The following is a 27,474-nucleotide window of genomic DNA, read 5'->3' as shown; positions in this document are numbered from 1 at the left end:
ATGTCGATGAGGCTTGACAGACACAACCTGCATCTAAATCATTGTCGGGACTTTTTTTTGTTGTGAACGGAATCGTGTCCGTATAATGTCACCGTTGCAGACGCGTAGCTGGATGTGAATATCCCGGATTCAGCCGGTATAGAGAGCGGAGGTGAACGCACCTTGCATGCAGCCATGGGAGGTCAGATCACCAGGAATACCTTCTACGGTAAGCACATCTGGCATAAAGGATAACTACAACTAATAAATCCGGTGATTATTATGAGAGGAGACGATGTAATCGGGTATGAAGCGTGCCTGTGCAGCCTAGAGCCTGTGTGCATGTGAATTGTAGGCGTCCTGGATGCCTAAAATAAATTTGAAGTGAAAGTAGCCAAGTTTTAACACCTTCTGTAGCCTAAGTCACGACTGGCTTTAAATAAGGGGGAAATTTGAACAGGAAATCACGTTTTTCACATTTTGAAAAACGTATCTAAGGATTCTTGTTGTTCTGCATCTAAGGTTGTTTACAGTCATATATAATTAAAAATAAATCCCCCAGGATAAACAGAAAGTAGTTGGCACATAACTTTTCTCACCTGGCTTGTTTGTTTGAAAGTGATACACTCACAGGGTGAGTATCCGGATGTTTGGAAAACATTTTTGATAACTTTATTGTTCAACTTATGTGAGGATCAATTGGTCCATTATTTATTTATGTTTAACAGGTGCATTGAGCGCTCTTATTTATCACATTCCTATCTCAGTTTACATTGACATTTATTGCAGAAGCTTTCTAGCTAACTAGTTACAATAAACCATTTAGAAGTTGAGTTATTTGTTACAATAAATACCATCGTAATGTAAAGTTGTATCCATTGGTTTTCTGATTGTGATACACTCACAACATGCATGATTGAACATATAAATAATAATGCAATGTGGGCTGAACACTAAAACATTACTTTAAAGTGTGTTTGACTTAATATTGCGGTTTTTCTACTCCTCTACTGTATTAATAGACTATTTCATGTTCTGACAATTCACAAGTCTCCGAGTCCATGATTAAAAAATGGTCTGAAATTGACTATGTGGAGCTGCAAAAATAAGTCAATCATTTAATTTAGTAAGGCACAGCCAGAAGATTATTGGGAAACTATACGAATCAGTTATTTAAGCACATGCAAAATGTTCTCTGGTTCCAGATTCCTAAATGTGAGGATTTGATGGTCCACTCTGGTTTATGTGGCTGTACATTTAAATTAGTTCGGCAATGGTCGAAAAAACAAGCAAAAATAATAATATTAAACCTTAGACTTGAGTACATCATGACTATCTGAGTAAATCTAGTTCAGCTTTTTAACATTAACGACAAGAATAGTTAGCCTTATTTGATTGTATTTATAGTCTTTCATAAAAAAAAGATAATTATTGTAGGATAAAGGGGTCTCTGCTTCACGTCTCTTTTTGGTGAACATACAAATAATCTCTTAACAATTGGTAACTCGATGACTTTCTCTTCAAGGATCCAAATCTAATAACAATTTTAATTTTTTTTATAAAACACAATATTGTATGCAAAACACAGCAAACTGGGAGACTATCAGGCCAACATAGGGTTACATTCAAAACATGTCACTAGATGAAAAATTAACATCAATGTTAAAGTAACAGGACTGACAGCAAGTACCTATGGGAGGATGTTTTATATTTCTCCATGTATTAAAATCACTTCAGTTTACCTTTTAATACAATACACATGCTATGACACACTTGCAAAGGCTCAAAACATATATGTGCCCTTTGGCTCTTTATGGTGCTGCCTGTGAGCTCTTGTCTTGTGAGAAAGGGCCATCGAGCTCCATACTAACATCACACTGCATTAGGGCCTCAGTTGGGCTTCTTACTGAGACCGAGCCTGGGGATAAAACACAGTAAAGCGTAAGAGACCAGGTGACAATGGCCAGGGGCACTCTTTGTCTCTGCACGGTTTGTCCTTTCCAATTAATGACAGCGAGGCAGTCACATTGTGTTCGGTGGTGCATTAAGTAACATTATCCTCCCTTAAGTTGCTCATCTGACATTCGTCATGGCACCTCTCTTTTATCATGACAGGGCTCTGGTCACTGTTTACTGTGACGTCTTAGTCAGGTCGCATGACTTTTTTTAAACACACTTCAACAGCCACTGTATCATCAGCACTTTTGGCTCTAACCAGGTGTCATTTACAGTAAATCAAGCGTGGTATTTTTATTTATTCATGTATTTACTCATTCAACTGTAGTCATAGTTTATATAGCCCTCTGTGTGCTCTGGAACCCATTTAAAGATGCCTGGGATGTGAAAATAGAAAACAGACTACTAGAGAATTCAATTCCCCGCAGTAGAAATTATATTAATATAGTGAAAATGAAAGAAGATATTGGATTTTTGGTAAAATGTTAAAGCATAAGGCCTTTGAGGTGTTGCTCCTGTTTTCAGACCTAACAGGAAATTCACTCTATTCACTCTTAGGCCTGGTTCCTTACGGAGCACAATACACTCCTGTTTTGTTTTCCCTTAGACATCACGTCTGACATGACATCATGGATGCAATATGGTTAAAGGATTTGTTATGACTTCATTTAAGACCACTGTTGTGCACAGAGCACAATTCGACATTGTTCTGCTGCGACGAGAGCTTAACAAATATACTGTACTGAGCCCAGAACTCTTGGCATAGCCTCTCTGATTGTGGTGAAAAGGGAAAGACTCTTTCTAGTTTAAACACAACAAAAGTTCGAACATCCCGGAAATCTTAATCTCTGCCCTCCCTGAAATCTGAACAATAGTGAAGCTACACCAGACATGGTCCGAGAAGTCACATGATTAGTCTTTGCCAATCCTGACAGTGTTGATTGATTTGTCGGGAACATTATGAAGCGTCTGACCCTCCAAGGTCGCTCGCAGGAAAGCAAGAATAGCTGTCTTTCAGCACTGGCTCATATAGTCCACTCTTCTCACGGACAAACACAAGCAGCTCCTACACAGTCTTCCAAATGTAGGTGTGAAAATACAAGCAGTTCTCAAGGAAGAAGTGTTAATTAGGACTGAATTATTTATTTGGCTTCCAGTTTTGGCACATTGGCTGGATTTTATCGTACTTTAAATGTCACTGAAGAGAGAACTAAAGATACAGAAAACAGTTTCCAATCGTGATGCAATTACATTTGTATGTCTCTGAATAATCCTACATGTGATGAGAGTCCTATGTTAGTGAGAAAAAAATGCCAAAATGCCACAGTGACCTTGGAGTTATGCTTTGAACAGAACTGTGGGAAGAAAAGCAGTGGGAGTAGGTCCTAATGAAGGGGAGAAACTGTGATATCAGACTCATGATGAGAAAATTCTTTATCATCTCAAACCCGAAAAGACAGATGAAATTTGAAAACATGTTTTGGTTAGTGGGAGAAGTCATGATTCACATGGGAAAAATGAGTCAGATGTTCTCCTTTGGGTTTGCTCTTATTTGACCTGCAAAACACAATAAAGGTCACTTAATCTCATTTAGCAGCAGTGTTTTTATTTTAGTTTCACTCTGATATGGAAGGTACTGTAGTGTGAACGTGACTAACTATTTAAAGAGAAGCAGATATTTACTGTACTGTATATACCGTATGTGTATCAACAGCTGAACAAATAGCTAACATCCTGTACGATCCTAAACTTGCTTTCTGTGGATCTAATTCAACTGCTAGAGATGATGTTAGAGCACCTTAAATGTTAGCTAATCATTTTTTGTTTTCATTATCCCCCATTTCCTCTTTTCTACTGATTATACTGTAAATGTGTTCCAGCACGGTGAGACATAAACTTTCAAACCAGTTTAAAATCTGGCAAGAATAAGAAAAATAACAAAAGTTTTTGGGATTACTGCAAATGACTATTCACTGAAACTGGAGCATTTTTGTATGAACGTCTCAAAGCTCCTTTGTTCTCCTCAATTACGTAACCAAGAAAGCAATTTTGTCCTTGCATCCAAGGACATATTTGCATGTAATTTACTTTGCGCAATGTCCTTTCATGTAGGTGTGTGGCTGCACTGTGGTACCTTGAGAAACTGAAAACTGGGTATTAGATTATTTTTAAAGCATTTCTCACTTAATTTGATGTTACAGGAGCAAGTGAGATATGTGAGAGGAAATGACATGTGACAGCAGCAGGTCACAACCTGGAGTCCACTTCACCATGCTACTATATTATATTCAAAGTGAAGCCTGCGGTGGTGCAGACTGTGTAATCTAATATTCTAATCTAATCTTAAACCTGTTTTACTGTAAATTGGGCCCCAAGAAGAAAGTATTCAGTAATTTAGTTTCTGCTCCCCAACTGTGGACCACACTGAGCAACCACTTTTCTTTCTCCACATTCTGTAGATTCTCTCAACGGGCCATTTCCCGCCACATCTCACCGATGCCACCACAAGCCCAAGCGCTGCCTACCCATCCAGCCGTGTGGGAGTCTGTCCTCCTTCCCTTTGCTCTTCCACCCCAGCACCAAGGGCTCGCAGATCGTCATGGACATATCCCAACGCACCGTCAAGAGACAGGCCAGCTTCTGCAACGCCATCACCTTCAGCAACAGACCAACCGCTGTGTATGAGCAAGTTCGTCTGAAGGTAAAAATGACACTTAATGTTTGCCAGTTGCATATTATAGTTACATAATAACATAATGGGAGTTACAATAGGTCAATTGAAAGATCCAAGCATGTTTAACTATAATTAAAACCAATAGAGTGGGGCGTTATTGTCAATTATTGTGACAAACGAGTACTCGTTTAAAAAATGGTTAAATGGCTACATTAAGCAAAACAGAAAAAAACTTGACTAATCAAAACAAACATCATATTTGATGCATTAGCATGCCAGAGCCTCTTCAGGAGTCGCAATTATATCTAAATAAGCAACAATAATTTGTTAAACACGACGCTGCCACCAATTGCAACCCAAAACCAGCAAGTGGATTACACCGGTCCAACATTAATCATCCAGATGGCTTCCACCATCTTCAGTAAACAATTTAACTTTAAAAAACAAAGATAGTGCACATTGAGTAAACTTCTACAAGGAACACTGTCAGTGTGAGTGCATAGTGTATTTTGTTATATTAGAATACAGAGTACAGTGAGAGACACTATAAATTAGGAAGACGCTAATTGTGACTCTGATGGAGAGTCCTTCCTCTCCCATTCTCCCTTACATTTCCTCTTTCTTTTTTTAATCCTCCCCCTCTCTCTGCACATCCCCCTTCTTTGCTCTCCTGTTTTGATTTTCTCTCTTTTCTCGGCTTGCTCTTGTGTGGGCCAAAGCAGCAGCAGCTTAGAACAAGTTTCCACTTCACCTATCAGGCCATCTATGTCTCGAAAGTGAGAGAGCAGGGCAAGCATTGCCATGTGAGGATTACTGTTATCTGGCACGGTAAATGCAAAGTAAACAGAGGTTCAAAATAAGACAAAAATCGTTTGCAGGTGATAAACATACCAAGGTAACTCGTCTTAGTTTGCTTAAAATTGAAATTTAGCCACGCAAGCGGCTTGATGCTACAGATTTCGATATCGGTCTGAGTATAATCTTAGCAGCTATTGGATAAAATGTCATGAAATATTGTACAGAAGTCCCACAGTGGCCACATAAAAAACGTTGGTTATTTCATCCAGCAAGGTCATAATCTTTATTAGTCAAATACTGCAAACGTAATGAACATCATTTCAGCCCCAGCTGCGCTTTGTGTTTAGCAAATTATAGCATGTTAACCCACTAAAATTAACAATGAGTATGGTCATTCTTAACTTAAAGAAGCAACATTTTAGCTATCATTTCAAACATCTTCATTTCTGAAAACTGTGTACTCCAGATCACCAAAAAGCAGTGCTGCTGGAGCGGTGCTCTGCGTCTTGGTTTTACATCCAAAGACCCATCAAGGATCAATCCAGACACCTTGCCGAAGTACGCCTGCCCTGACTTGGTCTCGCAGAGCGGCTTTTGGGCAAAAGCTCTACCAGAGGAGCTGTCCAATGAGGGAAACATCATCTCCTTCTGGGTAGACAAGAAAGGCCGGGTGTTTTACCGAATCAACGACTCGAGCCCAACACTGTTCTTCAGCGGGGTGCATGTCTCTGTTCCTCTGTGGGCTCTTATAGACATCTACGGCCTCACCAGGGGGGTCCAGCTGCTAGGTGAGTTATGAATGTGAACTTAGATTTATCAGTAACGCCAGCATTGTGCCTCTAGGGTTAGCCTAGACTAAAGTATCTCAACAACTTGGATGGATTTCCATGAATGCGGTTCAGACATTCATGGTCCCCAGAGGACAAACCCAATTACTTTGAGGATCCTCTGAATTACAATTTATCTTAGCCTCAGCTGTACTTTTGTTAATTGCAATAAATGTTAGAATACTAACATGTAAAGCGAGCTAAGCTAAGATGGTAAACACGACAAACAGCATATATCTGAACATCAACATGTTAAAGTACAGCCTCACAGAGCCTTGTTACAATAATGTTTCTCCACTGGAAACCATTTATCATTTGATGTTGTTTTTCCAGTGTGAGTGGATAAAAAGAGATGTTACATACAGCTGCTCCACTTTTCCCACACCGACCAAATAGCTCAGTGGAAAAAGATGGTGGGAGATTAGGTAGATTGTATAGTTACGGTTGTTAGTATCAAAGAAATGTCCCTAAAGGGGGAATTTCAATTTGTCTGAAATCCCCTCTAACAAGTTCTCCATGCTGTTTAAAGGGTCATTAAATCAAAGAAATTAAGAGCAAACAGGTCCTCTGCAATCATTAACAGCAGTGTTCACCGCACTGAATCATCTGAAGTATGTTTGGATTGCAGATTGAGATGCATTTATGAAACACATCATGCATCAAAAACAGATGTCTCCCATTTTTGAAAACAATGCAAAATAGATAAATAGGAATCCTTGTGGACACCTCGGAACTTATTTATAACCATTTCCAAGAATTGTGCTGCCTCTCTCCAAAGAATAGAGGCTGTCAACGCCGTTAATAAAAATAGAAGAGGCTCCCATATAGTGTAGATAGTGCCATTTAACCTCATTTCTCGCGGTGTGGTTGACAGCGAGAAGCGTGCTATCTCGTGATGGGCTGTTTGGTATCCAGCGCCTGAGTGCCACTATCTGGGGTTCACTGGCCTTGTGGTGCTGACCAGCACACAGCTCTTGCCAAATAACAAGAGGAGTGTGTTGGTCATCCCAAGAAGACAGACAGAGAGAAGGGTGATGTCAGGTTATGACATGGCTCTGATGTTTTTCCAAGACAATCAAACCAGAGGAATGTCTCACTCCGAGGATCCAAGTCTGAATTCAATTTCTATTGTGCCAAACAAAGATTCATATGTTTAAATAAAATGCCTTTTCGCAAAACTGTATGGTATAATAAGTACATTTTCCCAATTCAAATTAGGATTTCTTGCAATTTATAGTTGTAGTTCATGTAACTTGTCCCTGTGAATGAGGCCAGCAGCTGTAAATCCCACTGTGTCTTCTCTGGTTTTCCCACATCGATCACCTTTATCCCCACATTGATGGCTTAAACCGAAAAGCCTCGGCCCTCAGTCAGCTGAAGGATCACTTGGCTATCAGCTTTCCTCTATAGCCTGAGAGCGTCACCACTCGAGAGCATGGTATATCTCAAAGGCCCAGTATTGTCTCAGCAGTTGGCTGCAGTTCAGCAAACACTTAGTGTCTGAAATATGGGCGAACACATCAAAGTCTGGTGTTGTAGACTGGCACATGTGCAGATTTTCCTTCAACAGAAGAATGCGTTTGTATTCTTAATGATGCTTACACTTGGGTCTGGATTTAATGCTGCACCAGCTGATCATTTGAGCCAAATTTCACCTGTTCTGGTCTTATTATCACACAATCTGTCCAGGTGGGAGTTACAGATCGGCTGCAGTGTTTTCTTTTACAGGAGACAAATGGAGCGTGGAGCTGTGAATAAGCTCTGTGGAGTGTAGAAAATTGCTCAGAGAGGTGACCTTGATTTGGCTTTTGAGATTAATGTGTAAGACAGTAAAAATATAAGAGAAAATAAGTTGTGATAAACCTTATGACTTACTGTAAGTGTTACGGATTGCTGTGTCAGTGAGATAATGCGCTTTGAGAGCTTTAAGTTAAAGGGCCACTCCACCAATTGTACACATGGGGATCGGTTTACTTGTCAGTACTACTCAGTTTGTGAGACAGTTTAGGTAACGTATCCTATGGCTGTAAACGGGGCTTTTTAAAAACAGTAATCCAGCAACTTAGCCTGAGCATTGCACCCCTTTAACATTTTTATATTGATGATGGGCAGTATGGATGAAAAAAAAATGTTCGGAAATGTTTTCATGTCAAAACCTGGCGCCTACATTACCCACAATGCAACTTGACCCCCGACAATTTGGTCCCATATGAAAATGTGGCCTCAAGCCCATAACTACCAGCAGAAAGGAGGTATGAATTTTTTTTCCATTTCCACAGTTACAGTCCTCAGACCCAGCCGTTGCTGACTTAATTGTCAATTACACTTGAGGCAATTTATCCATTTATAGGCGATTATTTGGAGCTGAAGAAAAAGCTTTTCAACCTTGTCCCATATAAAGTATGCAGTTGAACTCTTCAAGACATCTAAACGGACTTTAATGTGTAAAATTGATGATGTCATCAGCATTTTCTCAATATAGACTTGAGATTTAAAGTTCTGCATCAAAGACTGCATTACAAGCTGGAGATGTGAAATGTTGATAGATATGCGCATTTACCATGAAGGAAAGGTTCTAAGAAAAGAGATTTCAGTTGTAATATGGGAATTGTAGGATTAGACATTTCTGGAGTTTGACTCGTAAGAGACTAAAAGACAGGATGTGAGTTGCCCAACTTAGAAAAGAATAAAAGAAAATCCCAAAAATGTTAGAGTATATATCAAGAAAATATATATATAATATGAGGGGTGGTAAAAGATCTGTATTTTTTCAACACATTAAACCATTGTTTCTCTAAGCTGAACCATTCTTGTGATGTGACCTCATTCCCCAGCTGTCCGCTAAGATCAATCAGCCTTCTCACCACTTTATTTTAGGACACATGTAGCATTACTGTATCTGATCACATCCTTTCCATGAATAGCTCCCTCGCCTTTAATATTTCATGGATTAATTAAAGTGTCCCTGCTCCAAAGTCGGCACAAATTAACGTGACACGTTCTTCAAAAGCCGTCACCTGAGTATAAACGTGTACTGAAAACACTGTCAGCGCTGTTCTGATGAAATATGTTGCTGGTATGATGCTTCAGCTTCAGCTAATGTTCCCTGTGGTCCCTTATGTGTCATATATTTCTGTAAGAACGGAGCCTGTAAAATGTGTTTTGAGCCCATGATAAAGTTAAAACCCTTTTTGAAGTTTTTTTAATTTCCTATCAATGAAATATCATGAATGTGATCCATTGAAGAGGGGCTACAGTCAAAATATGTTGATTTTATCCTTGGATGATCTGCATCAAACACTCTTTTGTCTGTTTAATCTTTCACAACTTTAATCACCATATTAAGGAATTCATCCAAGTCGCTATCCTTTGCTGCCTTTTCATTTCTCTCAATGCGGCGTGATGCCAAACCGCTTTCCTGCCATCAGGTCTTATTCTGATGTTTGGGGATCTTTTCAAGAGTGGTATTGTTTCCTCTCTAAGCTTTTATCAAGGGAGTGCAGTTCAGTAGCCAGCCACCCATGCAGGGAGTCAAAGGTGATCCTGAGATCAGAGAGACAGCTTGAAAGCCAATATAATGTTGCGTAAGAGGGGAAGCTAAATTAATCTGCTGAAATCAAACTGAGCCACAATGCTGTCCCTGCAATTTAAGAAAGATATGTTACATCACCACACTTGTCCTACTCACGCAGATATCAATAAGGACTGAAGTGCATTGCTTGGGATTTGAAGAGAACAGTCTGTGCTACACACATTTGGCCTTAAAGGGACAGAAAAAAGATTTCCTCAAGTGTATTTGTTTCAAGGAACTGTTTCGAAAGCATAGTCTGTCAGCCCTAATTTAAAAAAAAAATCTATTTACTATTACTTTTTCACTGAACTGTACTATAAGAAACTGCAACTTTGTTAAGTTTGAAAGACTGAAAGGTTTTTTTTTTACTTTATGTAGTCAACTTTTTAACATTTGAGTTTTATCAAGTTTGTTGTTGAAGTTCCCGAAATCAGGTCACAAATAACTTGCAAGTGTTTTCAGTTTGATTTCCCTGAAGCGAGACATATGGGAATGCCATACCTTTCTGCATTCAAAAGTAACGGGACCTGCTTTGTATGTACGGCTGCATTTTAACAGAATGTATTTGTTTATGGGACGAGTCCCAAGAGACCACACAGCATCCAGCATTTTGTACAGGTATGATGGATTCCTTCCAAGTTAGATAAGCGGAGCGAGTCAAAGCCATCTTTTGATGGATGCAAGATGCTCTACTGGGGGTTTGTTTACCAGCGGTAGATGAGTCACTTAATCACTGACAGACTGGAAGTGATCCGTGAGGCCGGCGTCAGCTAACATCATCTGCAACCTGTCTCTCTAGTCGTTAGAGAAGAATCCAAAATGGCTGCCCAACTGTCAAGAGGCAGCATACATCCCAGGTGATTAAAAGGAGGGTGTTGACATCAATCATGTCTGTACATGGCATTTCAATGCATTAGGCCTGTAGAGCGTCATGGTCGGGAAAACCTTGTGCTATATGCTTTTCATGCTTACTTACATCCTGAGAGAAATCACTCATGTTTCAACCTCCAGGGACAAAGGAAGCAGATATGAAAGAAGGACTTGATGGGTTTTTTGCATACACAGTTTGCATAGATGTAGATGTTTTGCTGTGCGCTTTTTAGATGGGAATGTCATTCTGTTGGTCTATTTGAACAAAAGTAGGATGGATTTTAATAACATTTTGCCCAGCTGTTAATGGTAAGGCTGCATGATATTGGAAAAAACTGACATTGCGATATTTTCTTCCCCTGCGATATATATTGCGATATGAATAAATACAGGAATTGAAGAAAAGACTGTTTTTTTTGTCCGCAAACCATCCTTTCTTGAACTTTAATGCTATATAATTGGTATTTTTTTTAACAATATTTAACCAGATGAAGGATTTTTGTCACAGACTTCTGGATCTTAAGTTATCAGAGCAACAAGCTGAGCTAGCTCGGTTATCCTGCTGTGATCTGATCAAGAATGGTAGTGATTGGTGGTTTGCTGTGCATGCAGAGCCTGCATGTCACTCACTCAAGTACCCCTGACATGAAAGCCGCGCAAGTTTTCCTTTTGTAGCAAGCAGCACAATAATTGTAACATGACGTGTTTGAGTTCATTTGCCTACTTAATATCGCACGTCCTACATTTTTTTTTCAAAAACGTACATCCTGCGATGTCAATATCGCGCATGCGCATAACGCGATTATTGTCACGACACGATATATCGTGCAGCCCTATTTCATGGTCTCCAAAGTATTAATATATACTGCTTTGGTGTTGGGAAACAATGGTGCAGATTAGAAAATATCCCAGCATCTACTGGATGGGGCAATTAATTGGAATTAAATGTAATTATTTGTCAGTACAGGACTTTGGTTATCCCTGGTCTTTTCGGATAGGGCCATTATGTGGTTTTGTATGAAATGTCTCGACAAACTAAGAAGGACAACATGTTAAATATCACACTTGTTAAACTTCAGCTTTAGAGCAACTTATGATTATTTCCACTATTCCTCAACCTGTAATGTATGTAACGGTGGAAAACAAAAAACCTGTTAAAATGCTGAGCATTTAGCTCAATGCACAGCCCCACATAGCTGAACGCATAGCTGGGACTTGTTATCATGGTGAAATCATGTTTTGAAGAAAAAAAAAAAACGGCAGTTAAATATCGCTGTACCTTTGACACACCTGTTTTGCGAACAGATAAAAACATAGTGTGTGTGTGAACGCTGACAAGCTCTGTGTTGCACAAACATGTTGGGTTGAACCTGATTGTGTTGTACTTTCCTCTCTTTGTGTCTATTTTTAATCCGTGTTCTTTCTATGCGCCTGAAGCTCACACTCACTTGCCACATATCTCACTTATTGTTTTACTTGTCAACATAGATTATGTGGAGTTTTACAGTATTTTGATTTATGGATAAACTGGTTTTAAATATAGAGAGGTCAGATAGGTGCAACCTGACACAAGTAGCCAGAAATACAGTGTAGGGTCAGCCTGTTGACAATGTAGGTAACAATGGTTCAGTATGACTGGATAAGGAACTAAATGTGGGCTATTAATCATCAAATATTAAAATAGCCCATAAAAGTACAACTTTAAATTCAGGGTAAACTGTATCTTTATGTATGTGTATCACACTGTGAAGGTATGGTCCTTACTTGTATACACAGGCCTTAGGAGAGCAGAGCTAGACTCTTTTTGATAAATAAAAAGACACACAATTGTCCTGACTGCTCAGTTTACCCTGAAGTACTGCCAAGTGATGTTGTACTATTACTTGAGGTTTGATTTTAGGTCTGCTGCTCAGAGCCAAATCCTCCAAAAACAATAAACTGGACATTCAGCATGGTATCAACAATATACAAAGTAATCTGTCAACTGTAATTTCCCAGCCAACGAGACATACTAAGTGTCTCCATATTATAAACATTGAGTAATTTCCTTGAGCTGAATCATTTTGGCAGAATTAGATTAAAATCATGAATCATGCTTCTTTGTATGCTGATCATACCAATAAATCATAAGAAAAGTGATCCTTTTTTTGTTTTAAAGGGACTGGCGGTTTGAAGCTGATTATAGTCAGGATTGTGCAAGACTATGGACTCTGTCCCAAGTTCTCCTCTTTTGGAAATGACTGAAGCCTGCAACTTATGTTCAGGTCAAAAGAAACCCATGTTAATACCATTTTTGGGTACAAATGGTTGTGGTTTAAGGCTGCGGTAACCTTGTCCATTTCTAAGAAGGTACATCGTTCCCTTTAGCTTTCACACCATGTTTGATGCTCAAGCTGTAAATATGCTCCTCGGCTTTCAGCCAATCAAAAGTCCCTTCTCAAGGGCAGCATTAACATAGTGTTACGTGCTAAAAGTAACAATTGTTGCATATACACTATTGAGTACTACATTAATTCTGTATAATGACCATACTTAGAAGGTCAACTCTCATGCTACAATCACAAGGTTTTGATAATGTCCTACAATGTACAATGCAACATTTGAATAGCAATGTTTTATTTGCTCTGTGATTGTTGCAAATTACCAATGGCTGATGGTATAGTTTCACCATGATTGGCATCTGCAGCTGCGCAGTAAGCACTATATTCTGCTAATAGAGAAACTTAATTATAGTGCATTAGTCACCTTTTTTGTATGCTAACTGCCAAACAATACACTACAAGGATTACTGTGTAGTATTTATAAATGGTGTGAATTTGGAATGCAGATAACCTAGATTCCAGTGCAGCAGTCCCTTCTTTATTACATTTATTTCTAGACTAGTGTGCTATGAATTGAAACGCCAACATGAACAAATAAAGATTAACATATTGTGGAGGCAGGACTTTAGGCTGGACGTGAACAAGGCTCAGGAATAATGGTCAAGAAAATAGATGTCAAAAGAAGATTTGTATCTACTAAATTATAAACATTTACAATAACTGATGATAGAGTTCACCTTGCCTTAGATAATAGGAATTCTTAATCTGAAGTAGAATGGATGTAATCAGAAACAGACAAATGTTGGATGAAGGCAACCATGGTAACGGTGCTTCTGAGGCAAGAGAAAAGCACCGGCCAAGAAATTACTTGAACAAATAAAGGAAATAAAAGATTTACAGACTAAACAGTAGAGCAGGGGTGTCAAACTCAAGGCCCGGGGGCCAAATCCGGCCCGCGACTTCATTTTATGTGGCCCTGCAAGAGCTTGCAAATAATATAATAAGTGTATTATACGGTTAGTTGCCGCTTTACAGAAGCACGTTGCCAATAAACTACATGTCCCACAATGCATCTCATTTTGTGACATGTGCACTGAAGAGACTTGCAATTATTTGCCCTAGGCTTTTGCCTTCAGACGTAGTTAATTATGAAGTTATTACCCTATCCGATAATAATCCAATGGCAATAATGTAATATAATACATTATTATATATATATGATATAGTCTTAAAGTTACAACTGGCCATTTGAGTGCAACCATAATGCTAATGTGGCCCGCGATGAAATTGAGTTTGACGCCCCTGCAGTAGAGGGAGAATATTCTTTGCCATGGCACTTTGTTTAGGATGTGGGCTAAGAATAACTAAATCTGAAAGAAAAGTATCCATCTGTTTCACTCAACAGTCATTTGATCAATTGCTCATTAAAATATAAGTAGATTAAAGTAACTTTAAGTATAATTTGCTTTTCTCAGTCCTCTTGGTTTTAATGTTTAAGCAAAACCAAAATCTAAAAAGGCTCCTTATTTCTTTATTCCTCCTCAGGTTATTATAACTGAAGTAAAGTCATTGTGTCAGACAGTTGGTTACAATGAAATGAGAGGTCTGGTATAAACTAAAATGTCCTTTGACCTAACATCTGCCAACATGTACACACCAGGATTAGGGTCTATGTATTCATGTGAGCTTGGTTTCGAATGATCTCAGTGCCTGGAATTTATTTGATTTGTTGAATCAAAATAAATGCCTCTCGACAGTGGCTCAGCTGGGATTTAATCGACCCAGATGGAATCGAATAGATTTATGGAGAAATCAAAATAGAAATCGTAATAGAGCCTGTCAGGTTTGGATCCTGGGAGCTGTGTTGTACGGGCGGAAGCCTTCGGAGAGAAAGCTAATCACTTTTAGATGACCAGAGTCACGTCCCAGTGTACTTTGTATTCTGTGTGTATTTAGGTATCAGATATGTCCATCTGTGCAGTTTTCTTGACTGTAACAATGAGATGAATTCATAATCGGAAAAATGTGTCTGAGATCAGATTGAAACAATCAATGGATACTCTTACACTTTGAAGACAGTCATGACTAGTATATGTCAAGTATAACAAAAATATTCAAAGCAGCGTTGTTTGAAAGTGCATGATGATTTATGCATGTAGAGACACATCAAGGTTTAACTTTCCTCGGAAACACTGTGCCCTTATGACATCCCCAAAGTGCTGAGTGACATTTTCACTGCTGCGATTTGTCACCTTTTCTTTCCACGATCAAAGTCCAAAACTTAGAAACATCTGGCACTTAACCAGAGACTCTGCTTGATCTCTTAAAAACGCAACATATGTGGCTCCGATTGCACATGGCATCTCAGAAACTCAAACTGTGCGGCTCACTGTGTATCAATATCGTATCGCTCTCAAGCCTTTTAGCCCCTCCCGCTTCACCCTCTGTATATTTGCGCCATTATCTCGAGTGAGATACCACTCCTTAAAAGCTCATCAACGCAGATTTTCCCTCAGAGCCCGTTCTCTTTTTGTTATTCTTTGATAAGTGAAAGTCCTTCCCTCTCCTTTTTGGGACAGATACACAACCCCCTCCCTCCCGAAGCTTCCTTTCTCATGACAGATGACTTCACTCACTCATTCTAGACCGAGCCCTGGATAGGCCCTCTAGGCATGCATACTTAGGGCAAATCCCCACACACACACACACACACACACACACACACACACACACACACACACACACACAATTGGTGCTGCTGACCTTGTGTAGAGGTTGCAGCTTCAATAAAGCCCCCCAAAGCCTCCTAATCCTGTTCCACCGGGCCAAGGAATCAACTGAACCCTTCCTCCTCTATTCAGGATCCTGCACTTGTTTACATGAGAGCTGTTCAAGACTAAAAAAGGCATTCATAAAAATTGAATTGAATGATTTGAATCAAAAACTACAGTATTGTAATACATGAAGGCCTCTCAAAAAGTTCAAATGAAAAGGAGCCAAGCTGTCTGTGTCAAGCGTGTTGTACCTCAAACAGCTTTTTAACCGCAATCATTAGTTGTCATTCTGGCATGTGTTCCCAGTGAAACTGGACGACATTTTCTTTGTTATATCATGGACATCCTGCTTTGAACTGGTTTTTCCAGGTTGTGGTAAGAGTAAATGTTGCAGTAAAAGGTTGCAACTTGTTTGAATAGGAATATCTAGAACAAGTAGAGTGGTTTCATGCAGGTGTATGCTTTGGTGTGGTGTGTTCTAATATAAACAGAGTCGAGAAATATTTCTAATGTTTTCGCCAGTTACGCTTGATAAAAAAGCCAAGAGGTCAGCCACTGACTGTGCAGAACCATGTCAGGTTGGTCTGTGCTCCTCTATTTAATTCCTCATGAGATTGAGTAGCTGTTCAAGGACCACTTAATTCAACTTGGACAATTTCGGCCATGCACTTAATCACGTCTGTGTTGTTCTGTGATTCAGACTTCACCATGCTCTTCAAAAGTTTCAAGGTCTTGAACTTTATAACTTGAAGTTGAATATAATCTGTCATTACTGAATGCTTATTGCATGCTATTGAAAAACCACTGGAGCTTTGCCAAATGTTATAAATTAAGCTAAGCTGCAAAGAATTTCTTGTGACTGCCCATGCTTAATTTTATAACATAATTCAGAGGGCAAAAGTCAAGACTGCACCTGTCACGGGTGACTGACATTTTAATGAGTGAATAGTCAGAAAGGAAGACTTGGCTCCATATCAAGACTAATAATAAAGGATGTTTTACACACCAGCGACAAGAGGATAACATATTATTTGTTGTTTAAATCTCAAATTGGAATTCCATTTCAAATGTCATAATTTCGTTTTCAATACCCCCAGGGTTCCATTGGTGGATATCCCTGTTGTGAATGATATAAAGAAAGCGTTGGTTCAGCCATGTCTCGCTATGTGTGTGTGAGAGCAGTTCTTTACACCTTGTCATGCAATCATAGGGTGAATTTTTGGTGTACACATATTTTACCATAGGACAAAAAAAGCAATTGTTAGTTAGTAGTTTTTAAAATGTCATCCCATACTCCTTCGAGACCAAACCAAGATTGAGATCATACATATGTATTTGGCTTTATATTATAGGATATGTTGTGCATCTTGTTTAGGTAGAACATTAAGATTAAGATTCTTCTCACAACTTGTTTCGACTGCTGCACCACTTAAACTGTGAACCACGGGAAGCAGTAATAGTAAGAATAGAAATTATCTCTTGCATCCGGGGGGTTTGCAAAGTCGGCTAACTTTGCCTTGAAGACGATAAGGCTGCTAATAATAAGAGCCTCATGCTTGGTTGTGGACACTCTTGACTGAGGAAGTAATTAAGTTCAAGCAGTTTATCAGTGGCTGGCCGGAGATGTGCTGTCTTTGTGTGATAAAGAGGAGCTGGTGAGGTATGCCCTTCTCTTAAGTGTCCACCCCACCCTTTTTTCATCCTCTCCTGCTCAGTCCACTTCCCATAGGGGAAGCCCAAAGCAGATTGAGGCTGAGAGCCACACAACTTAGTCATCATGTCATTCATTGCTCGGCCTGTCCCTCCCCACTCTCCTCAGATGTCCAATCAAGCTAATTTTAGCCCGTCTTAGAGGGCCGTGTTAAATTTGGCGGCATGCCCCCAAGCGTGCCACGAAGCAGATCCGTTTGTACAGACCGCGTGCACGGAAAGTTACGCTCTTTTAGTTTTACAGTGATGCTCCCATGTGGAGTCTAGTTTACAGTAAACATAATTAGAATAGGAAGGTCTATTTCTGAGAGAGAGATGTGATACAGTTGAGAATGCCTTTCCCTTTCAATGATCGGAAAAAGTCTGCTTTTAGCATCCAGACGCAACTTAAAATGTCAACAGTGTACAGAGTTAGAAACAGTACATTAAGAATCTACTGCAAAGACAGTTTGTTATGTAAACAGTGAGGAGTCTTGGCAGCTCCTTACAGCTATTTGTCACCCGCTGTATACTACACATGCATTCCTGGTCCTTGAAAGGTAAACTGGCATTATTATAAGTCTTTTTCAAATCCAATCTTTGGATTTAAATCGCTTCTAATTCTGTCTGCATCTTCACTCCTCAGGCTTTGAATGTGAAAATAAGAATGAGAAATAAGATAAAAAATTAAATGTTGCTCATTATTACAGGACTCCGAGCTAAAGACAGAGCGAGAGGCTCAAACAAAGCTGAGCTTTATTATCTTTCAGTGGCTTCATGTGCATCGCTTATCCTTCAACGTTACATAAAGTTGTTACATCTCTTTTACTGTGATGTAGCCTATTGCCTGGAGCTACAGTATGCTCCCACTTAGAGTCCTGATATGTTTCTGACTATGTAAAGGTGGACGTATTTGTGCATATTCTCAGGCCTTAGTACAGAGAGTGCCTTTGAATGAATACGTTATAGCAGAGAAGCCGGAAGGCACCATTTGTTTACAGTGACAGGTGTAATGAATGAGCAGCGCACAGTGAATGTAAAACAGACCAGTGTTGTACTTAGGATATGCAGAATACTAAGTGGGTACGTAAATTAAATGTGGTTCTGTGCACACTTGGAGAGACAACAAATGGAGAGCTTGTTTTAGCCTCAGACATTGTGTGTTGGTTCAGATTGAATTCCTCTCTTTAAAACATCACAAACAAGGTATTATATAACATTCCTGTGTGGGATTTTTTATTTCTTTCACAGACAGCGAGATGGTCCCTCTGGATTGCCTGCGTCCTCGTTCTTTTGCTGCCGCCCACAGGGCCTACATTCAGCGAAACAGCGATGACCCTCGCCTTTCCATCAGCCTGTGTGACCTGAGCCTACAGCAGCAAGACACGCATCTGGAAGAAGATGATGAGGAAGAGGAACGGCTACATCGCTTAAGCTCCGCCTCCTGCCATGTGCCCCAAAACTCTCAAAACTCCCAGCAGTGCTCGCTGTTGCCCAGCCACTTGGACACTGATCTGCACTTCCACTCGGTGCATGGCGTCCATGTCACTGGGCTGGATAAGCACACGGTGGCGAGGCTGGATCACCGTGGTGACGAGAGGACCCTGGTGTTCACCAATCGGCCGATGAGTTGTTCAGAGACGGTGTTTGTGAAGGTGAAGACAGGTGTAGCCCGGCCTGGGTGTCTCTCTTACGGCGTGACATCCTGTGACCCAGCCACCCTGAGGCAAAGTGACCTCCCGTCAAACCCAGAGTCCCTGGTTGACCGCAAGGAGTTCTGGGCCGTGGGTCGGGTGGCGGTGCCGCTCCACAGTGGAGATATCCTGGGCTTTGTGGTGAACGCAGAAGGAGAGGTCATGATGAGCCACAACGGTGTCAGCGCGGGGATGCAGCTGTGTGTCGATAACTCCAGACCACTCTGGATGTTCTACGGTCTGCACGGCACCATCACACAACTCAGGATTTTAGGTACGCTCACACCACTTTTATTTTATTTTAACAGCCTAAAATACCTTTCAGATTTTATATTCGTTTGGGAATGATAACCTAAAACGTACCCCAGTACTTAAAATAGCTTAGTTTCACTGATTCCACATGCCTTCTTTTCTCCATTCAGAGTCAGTGATGTTTCCCATGTTATTGAACTGTCGAAGGAAACCCACAAATCCAAGCTAAAATGCAAAATTAGCAACAATTTGCAAATTATATATTTGTTCTAAAATGAAAAGACGACAGATTTAGCCAAGGAGAAAAGAAGAAAAGAAAGCTTTTTTATAAGCATTAGTTGTAGCAAATGTTTAAATATAAAATCAATTCAAGCTGAAAAGAAATGTAAAATGTTGCGTAGATCTTTACACAATGTAATTTTCCTACTTTCCACTCAGAGGTTTTGCAGTCTTGGATCCCTGAATGACCTTTTGAGGCTGAATTTCCACTCAGCCGAGTCATTGAATAGTTTCCCCCTAGTTTCCAATCTTGGCTGCTCTGACTCTTTATCAACTCGTACATCTGTCTGGCATTTACATTCAACCCCCTCACAGTTTGGATATGAATATTAACGTTGTGTCCTCTGCCATGTGACTCCAGCAGATTCCACACAGTGATGCTTGCTTTTGAGAGTCTTACTCCCTGGATGTTCCTACATAGCAATAGTTTTTGGTTTGAGTCAAAGGCTGGTGAGCTTCCAAGTGGAGATCTAATCATAAGTGTATTGTCTAAATGTTCAGGACTTATTCTTTCTAAATTGTAGGATTCTTCCCCTATTGTGTTTTTTAGGAAACACTGCACTAATCTCCATCAAAGAGGTACAAAAACGTTACCACATTTTGTGCAAATATAGTCTAAGTTTGAAATATTTAGTATGACTTGCTCGGTTTTTAAGACTCCTGCACTTGCAAAATTCTCAATTTTTCATTAGAAAGAGCTCAAGCATGCTTGGACGTGTCTTATTGTGTGACTGAAGTACTAAAGAGTGCAGCAAGCTAAATGTGAGTGCTTTTGATTTGTTTGCAGTCGCCGCAGATTCATCATAATTATTTGAAAACAATCTTTCGGCCGCGATGTCTTCTGGCTACAATGGAAATGACTCTGTACCAGCCGGTTAGCCTTCTCTTCACAGGAAGTGTATATATAATTAAGAGGCAAAGTTTCTGTCCTATTATTCATAACAGTTTCTCCTCTCCTCTCTTTCATGTTGTCAGTCAGACCAGGGCTGAGGAGGTTATTTCTGTCTTGCGTGGGCTCCCAGCAGCCAGCATTATGTATCAGCAGGAGGCCCGTGATAGCTCCTTATGATGCCCTCAATATGCATTATTAAAATGTAATTGCATGGAGGTTTGAGATTCTGGGTATTCCACCCACAGCTCGTTCCCCACAACACTGGTCCTCCAATAATATTTCCCTTCTTTACTTGTGCATTTCCTTATCCTAAGCGCCCACTGCCCACCCTCAGTCCGTACTGATTCTTTGGGGTATGAGCGCTGTTCGTGTCATTACCCACTCCAGCTGTGGGGAGTGCATTTGTGACGTCTGTGCGCACCCACTCTCTGGAACCACATGACACGTGTTGCCATGGAAACATCTAGCCGCTGAGGCAATTGACAGTTTGTCATGGCTGGGTGTCGTCAAGCCAGTGAAATGGAACAGATGGGAGACTGTCGCTCTCACGTCGTCATTATGTCAGTGTTATCTTTTTAATTTCATGTGAGACAGTTTGAATCGATTATGACCTTCAGTCGTCATACTACAGGTCTCCTGCTGTGGGTTTACGTGTTTAAGTGCTCAGCAGTAATCTTAAAGCTGATGCAATTAAGATTTTTTATTAATTAATCATATAACTCTTTGTTCGTGAAAAGCGGTTACTCTAAGTGCAAACGTACAGAGACGTATCATGGCTCTAAAGCTTCCTTTAGCTCCAAGTAGCGTTTGGGCGTCTTTGACTCATTGCTTTTGCACTTCTTTTGCAACTTCATATGTTCGCGTATGCAATCGTTTAGGCTATATCAAGTAGCCTTTTTCAGTACAAAAAAGCTGTAAAACTGTGCAACACACAGACACAGTTATTGACATGCTAGAGCCAAAAGTGAAGCACTTAACCTAGCTGCTAAAGACAGTGATATTTCCCCCAGGAGTTGCTAGAGAACAAAACAAAGCTACAATGCTGGACTTAAATCCATTAAAGGACCACAACACCAAATGATAGTTCTTATCCAGCTTTATAACTGATCTATTAATAGATTACGTCTCTTGGCTAACAACTTTGCCAAATTAGCTAAAAAGGGGATGTCAGTGTTGTGTTTACAAGCTCCTTTCTGCTGCCCCAAACGGACCAAAAGAAAATTGTTAATGCAGGTTTAAAACAAGACTTTGGGAAAGAAATAAATAGCCTGACACGGTGTGCCAAAAACTCTATATTTGATAAGCAAGTGTTGAAAGCCACCACATGCTTAGCCACAAATAAGTCTCCTGTACTGTCTGCATGACTAAAGCTATTCACATACTCATTCCTGGTCACATAGCCAGCAGTAAATTCATAATACAAAAGTAGATGAGAGGTACGCTTGATGAAAGGACCAGGAATAGACATGAGGGTTATCTATTCCTTCTCATTAGGAGTTCATCAAGACTTTTGCTAACAGCTGGTCTGCCACATAGGTCAGGCTAAGCAGGTAATGGAAGGGAGGGAGTATAAGAGCCATAGTATTGGTACATGCCTCTAAGAAATAATAAAATAAAGAATACAAAGATAGACGAAAAAGCTTGTCTCAGCAAAAATAGAACAAACACATAGATCACAGCGCTAAACTTAAAAGTACATATTATGGAGGTTTTCTTATAGCAGCAAGCTGATCATTGCATGTCTAAAAGGTTACTATAGTTTGTTTACGTAGGCTGAAACGAGACTACTGGTTGGAGTGGTCCAAAGAAAGAGGCAAGAGTTCAGAGCACGAAGCTAGGGTTATGCAACAAACTGTATACATTTTTCTGCAAACAACACACCACATAAGTGTCTTTTGCTTATATTAAGCCAACAGTCTTTTGTTATTCAAGCAATTTCTCACCAACTGTGGTTCTTTTTTTAGCTGTTTCTCCACCCCACACTGCCATTGTATGAACATTTGGACAAGCAAACTGTGGGAGAGGATGCAAACAACCAATAATAGATCATTTGACACGTACTGTATGAATGACGGTGCCAAGTGAGCGGCTGGCCTGACGGTTTAGCAATATTTCTGCCGTGATCATTTGAAGGACAATGCATAAACAACAATGCTGTGTGCCCGTCAGGCAGACTGGATCAGAATCTGTCTCTGAAATCAGGGTCGGTATTCTGGTCTGTGAGGAGAGACGAGTGCCAATAGAAAGAACTGATGCCAGGGCCGGTGGTTATGAGGTGCGAATGGGGACGGATCACACGGGACACACAACAGATTCTGTGAAAGCCTTTTGTACCCTACCCAAAGGCATCATGGGCTCATGAAGGAGGAAGGAAGGGGGGGGGGCTCTTGACTCACTTACACACACCCACACACAGACACTGTGCACTCACAAGTCATCTGCTTGGTTATAGAAGAGATGTACTATGTGTGTGTTTCAGTGTGACAGACTGAGACATTAACAGGGATGCAACAAGACATCCTCTCACCTACATTTTCTAATTAACAGCTCAGCGGAGTGTCATGATGGAAATATTTGATTCCCAGTTGGGAACGATTGCATTTAGCTTCCTTTTTTATAGATGATCATATTATCAGCGTTCAATTTATTTATAGTCTGTAAACATTACCAGCTACTTCAATATTTTGATATGGTCACTTTCTTTAGATATGCTGCTACTTAGGTGTTGTTTTTTTACCATGGTGTACTTATCTGTTAGTTATTTTTACTTATTGTGTTTCTTTTTTACAATTAATAATCCGTGCATACTTTATATAATATGTAGGTCTACTCTTTTTGCTTAATCTGCACTATACTCTTGCTGTTGTAATACCATAACTGTCTCTGTTGCGGGACAAATCATGGAATTCAGATTTTTATATTGTGCTAAGTCTTTGTTATTGTGACCCAGATGTCTCTTTTGTAACTTCAGGCTCATCTCCACACCCAGACCTTCGAGGCCCGTCGGTCCCCAGCTCCCCATCCTGTACACCCAACACCCCCACAATGCTCAGCAGCGGCAACTCCGAGCCAAACCTCAACACACAATTGAACATCAAACTCAATTCAAGCCTCAACTCCAGCTACTACTCAGCCTTTTCCTCCTCCACAGGTTTGTCTAATAGTTCCAGTTTCACTATTTTTCTATGTTTTCTCCCTATGGGTATTTGCTAAGCAGATGTTTGCGATATTTTTTCTTTGTTTATTTATGAAATTCATAAAAAATGCAGGCATGCGGGAGAGCAATAGAACAGCCGTCAGCACACAAATACTGACTGTACAGTGCCAAGACATCGGCTCACAATACGCATGGATCTACATAAAGCAAATATTTACCTCGGGATGTGAAGCAGTGATCCCCGACATCACTGCTGTCCCAAGCTGCAGACAGCATGACAGGAAAAATCCTGGTAGATAATAGCGACAGAACGAGCTTCATTAGCAGAAAAAAGTGGGCATGGTAATAAAGAATACACAGAAAAAGGTGCATTTGATACAAGAGTCTCATTGGAGTGTAGCAATAAAACTGTCTGCCTGAACCACTTGGAAGCCTATTTCAATTTCTTGTTCAATTATCTTTCCAAGTCACTCACAGATCTCAAATGTGTTGTCTCATCACCACAGGTACAACTCCAAGCTCTCCATTCTCCAGCCACCCAGAGTCCCCCACCTTCCCATCATACTCTGGCTCGTGGAGCGACGAATGCACCATTTGCTACGAGAACGAGGTGGACACCGTACTCTACGCCTGCGGACACATGTGTCTCTGCTACGCCTGTGGCCTCAAACTCAAGAAGATGGCCAACGCATGCTGCCCCATCTGCAGGAGGACAATCAAAGATATCATCAAGACCTACCGGAGCACGTAGGCTAAGACTACAAGTCGCATAGTCAGGTTCAAGAGGTTGTTTAAGCCATGCAAGACTTTGTAAAGACAGATGCAGCACAAGTGAATGCCCCGTTTCTTTAGGTGTGCAATCTGGCTCAGGTACTCTACAGCAGGACTCCTGCAAAATCCATCTTTAAAACATTTTATCTGTCAAATGAAGATCTTTGGAAATCTCACAGCTCCCATCTGTGATGTCTCAGTAAGGATCCGGCTATGAAACTCATCATACAGTGAAAAAAAAGTATGTGCAACTGCAGGATCTGCAGATAGGGCCATGGCCTACTCATGTCGAGTGAATCTGTGCTTTGTGTGATTTGCTGAAGAGAAAGAGTAATCTGAAGAGGCATCTGCCCTACTTCCTGCAGACTAACGTTTCATTCTGCTGGTGATTGCATCACTGCGAGCTAATTTTAAAAAAAGGTAGTAAAATTGTCCATAGCAGCAGAAGAAACGAGAAGAATAAATATGTAGTTCCACCAGCTGCTTGTCAGAATGCATTCAGTCAAAAAGTGTAAGAGTAAGAATCAATGCTCATTTAAAATCTGAGCAGTATGATCAACATTGGTTTCATTTGACATTTCCTGAATACATTCAGACGTAAGTGGGGAACGGGTAAACATTAAGAGTTTTTCCTTGTAAAAACCTAGCAGTACGTCTAAAATAAGCCATTTTTTTTTAATACTCAGAATATTCCCCTGCAATAAAACACAATGAAATGCCTAGGCCTAAAGGGTAAATAAATTAAGTGTTAGTCAGATATCTCACTGCCTGTTGTGCTTCTGTGAATTTCAGACAGGGCGAGATACTGTGAAGGGTAAAAAAAAGTGTGAATGTTGTCACCATAGAAGGTCAAGCTCACGGTGAATGAGGATGTAAATCAGTGACGAGGCAGCGAGGTAGGAGAGAGGATGTTGTATGTTTGGGACGAAGACAGGGGAGGAAGGGCCACCTTTAGCTGTGTGTCTGCTCATCGTTTCAGTGCAAAGAAAGTGTTTGCTCTCTCAGGCACAGCCCATACATCAGAGGTTTGTATGAAAGCCTGTAAAATGTGGGACTTGCATGAGTTGCATGTCCTGCTTCTTGGCGTTCTCAATCAGCTAGCTAGATGCTGCGGTTGGACAAAAGTCATCCAAATAAACATTGGTGGGCAGGGAAGTATTTTTAAAATGCTGAACAAGCACATAAAGATGAGAAACCAATCTCTTCATCATTGTAAGAAAGCCATGAAATCCCTCTGTAAAGTTACAGATGGCTTTGCATACTTCAGGTTACACACACTCCTTCATATGTATATTAAATCAAAACATAAATATTTTTCAGCAGTGACGCATTTCATTAAACCAAGTGAAAAAACACACACGACTGCAGTCAGTGACAAGGCTTGTTATTGTAGCACGTTGTGAGGTCTGCATTTGCATATCAGTGTCTGAGTGCTGCTCTTAGTCTGTAAAAGCAAACTCCAAGGACAATTTCACTCAAATAACTTCATGCATTATTTACTGCTTTGAATTGTGAAGAAATGCAAGCTATTTTCAGGTGTAATTTTGGTCTTGCTAAAACTTTAGTCTTTTGGTAAGTAGTAAGTGCTATTACGTTTTTGTTTTTCGAGGTGTTGAAGCTTTATTTTGCCGCTGTGGAGGGAAATGTTCTGTTGTATGACGTTTGAGTCAGTCAAGTTTTCTTGTGTGCCTTTAAAAAGAGAAGTCTGGACACACATTGGGTCTTCTAGGCTCCTCCTTGTAAAAACAGGATGTTTATATTCATCTTAAAGTCGCTCTTACATGGTTTTAATGTCTCTGATGTGAGCAGGTTTCACCACAAAACATACAAAACAAACATTTCAGTGTGCTTAATATCAGTGTGTGAATGTATTCACTGCTATGAAATGTTGTATTATCGTTCCCTTTGTCACTGCATCGCATAATACTGGAATTTTGTTGTGCTTGAGAGATACTCCTTTTACGTTTCTACCTGTTTTTGTTTTACTTCCTGACCAAATATGACCTAGCAGAAATAAAACATTTGTGAAACATTTTGATAGAAAAATAGCATTGATAAGTGTAATATTAACTGTACATTATGAGGTTTATTTATTTAGTCAACGCTACTATAAAGAAATTATCATTGTTTGTTTTACATGTATAGCTACAGTATACTGTCCAAAAAATAAGAAAATTGTTTATTTGAGTGTTGCATAGTTAATTACAGAACACATTATGCTCCCTGAAAGGCTCTGTTTGGCATTTTTGGGAAATATGTTTATTAATCGTCTGGTGAAGAATACAATCATTGAGGCCACTTTCAACTGGTATTATGTATATTTACTCACATTAGGTACAAGTACCGTAAAGTTACTTGAGTAATTCCAAATACTTCTACTCCCAGAAGGAAAATACTGTACATTTTATTTTTTAGCTTAAACACAAATGCCCTGTAAAAATTATAGCAATATCGTATAAACTAACAATATACCAGACAGAAGTACTTTTGATACAGATGGGGAATAGATGGTTAACAAATCATTTAGCAGCTAAAGAGCCAGATATTCCCTCAAGTATTGCTGGAGACCAAAATCAGAGTCTGAAAATGAAGCCTATCATCTTTTTAGCTGACTATTTTCCAGAAAGCAGATAAGCAAACTCTACAAGATGTCAAGTGTTCCCTTGAATGCCATATACAAATGTGTGCTTTGAAAAAGGGAAATAAATTGTTTAAAGGTGGCATTACTCTACTTGTGCATATTTCAATTATATCTTGAATTTGGGTTGTAGGTTAAGCAGGCGTAGTTCCAATACAAACATCATTTTCCCAGCCTGCTTGTCAAATTGTTTTAAGCCTAAATAAAACAAAAACAGCAAGTAAGTGAAGGAAGACATAGTGCATGGTGGACAAGATTATCAGCTCATAACTTTGGTTTCCTTGGCTTTGGATTTATAGTCGTTAGAAAATGATTCTTAAGGTGGTTTAATC

At 39.9% G+C, this 27,474-nt stretch overlaps 1 protein-coding gene across 1 annotated transcript; it reads left to right on the top strand.

Annotated features, from left to right (window-relative positions):
- LOC104956653 (E3 ubiquitin-protein ligase NEURL1) lies at positions 1-27,474 on the top strand. Its single transcript, XM_010784172.1, has 6 exons — positions 1-208; positions 4,395-4,636; positions 5,874-6,195; positions 18,711-19,427; positions 23,548-23,727; positions 24,240-27,474. Exons 1-6 carry the CDS (start codon positions 175-177, stop codon positions 24,482-24,484), a joined length of 1,740 nt encoding a protein of 579 aa, XP_010782474.1. The 5' UTR covers positions 1-174; the 3' UTR covers positions 24,485-27,474.

Source organism: Notothenia coriiceps, unplaced genomic scaffold (assembly GCF_000735185.1).
Source record: "Notothenia coriiceps isolate Sejong01 unplaced genomic scaffold, NC01 NC01_scaffold00026225, whole genome shotgun sequence".
Lineage (NCBI taxonomy): Eukaryota > Metazoa > Chordata > Actinopteri > Perciformes > Nototheniidae > Notothenia > Notothenia coriiceps.
Note: the sequence above shows the minus strand (reverse complement) of the source record. Positions and strands in the feature narration are given on the sequence as shown.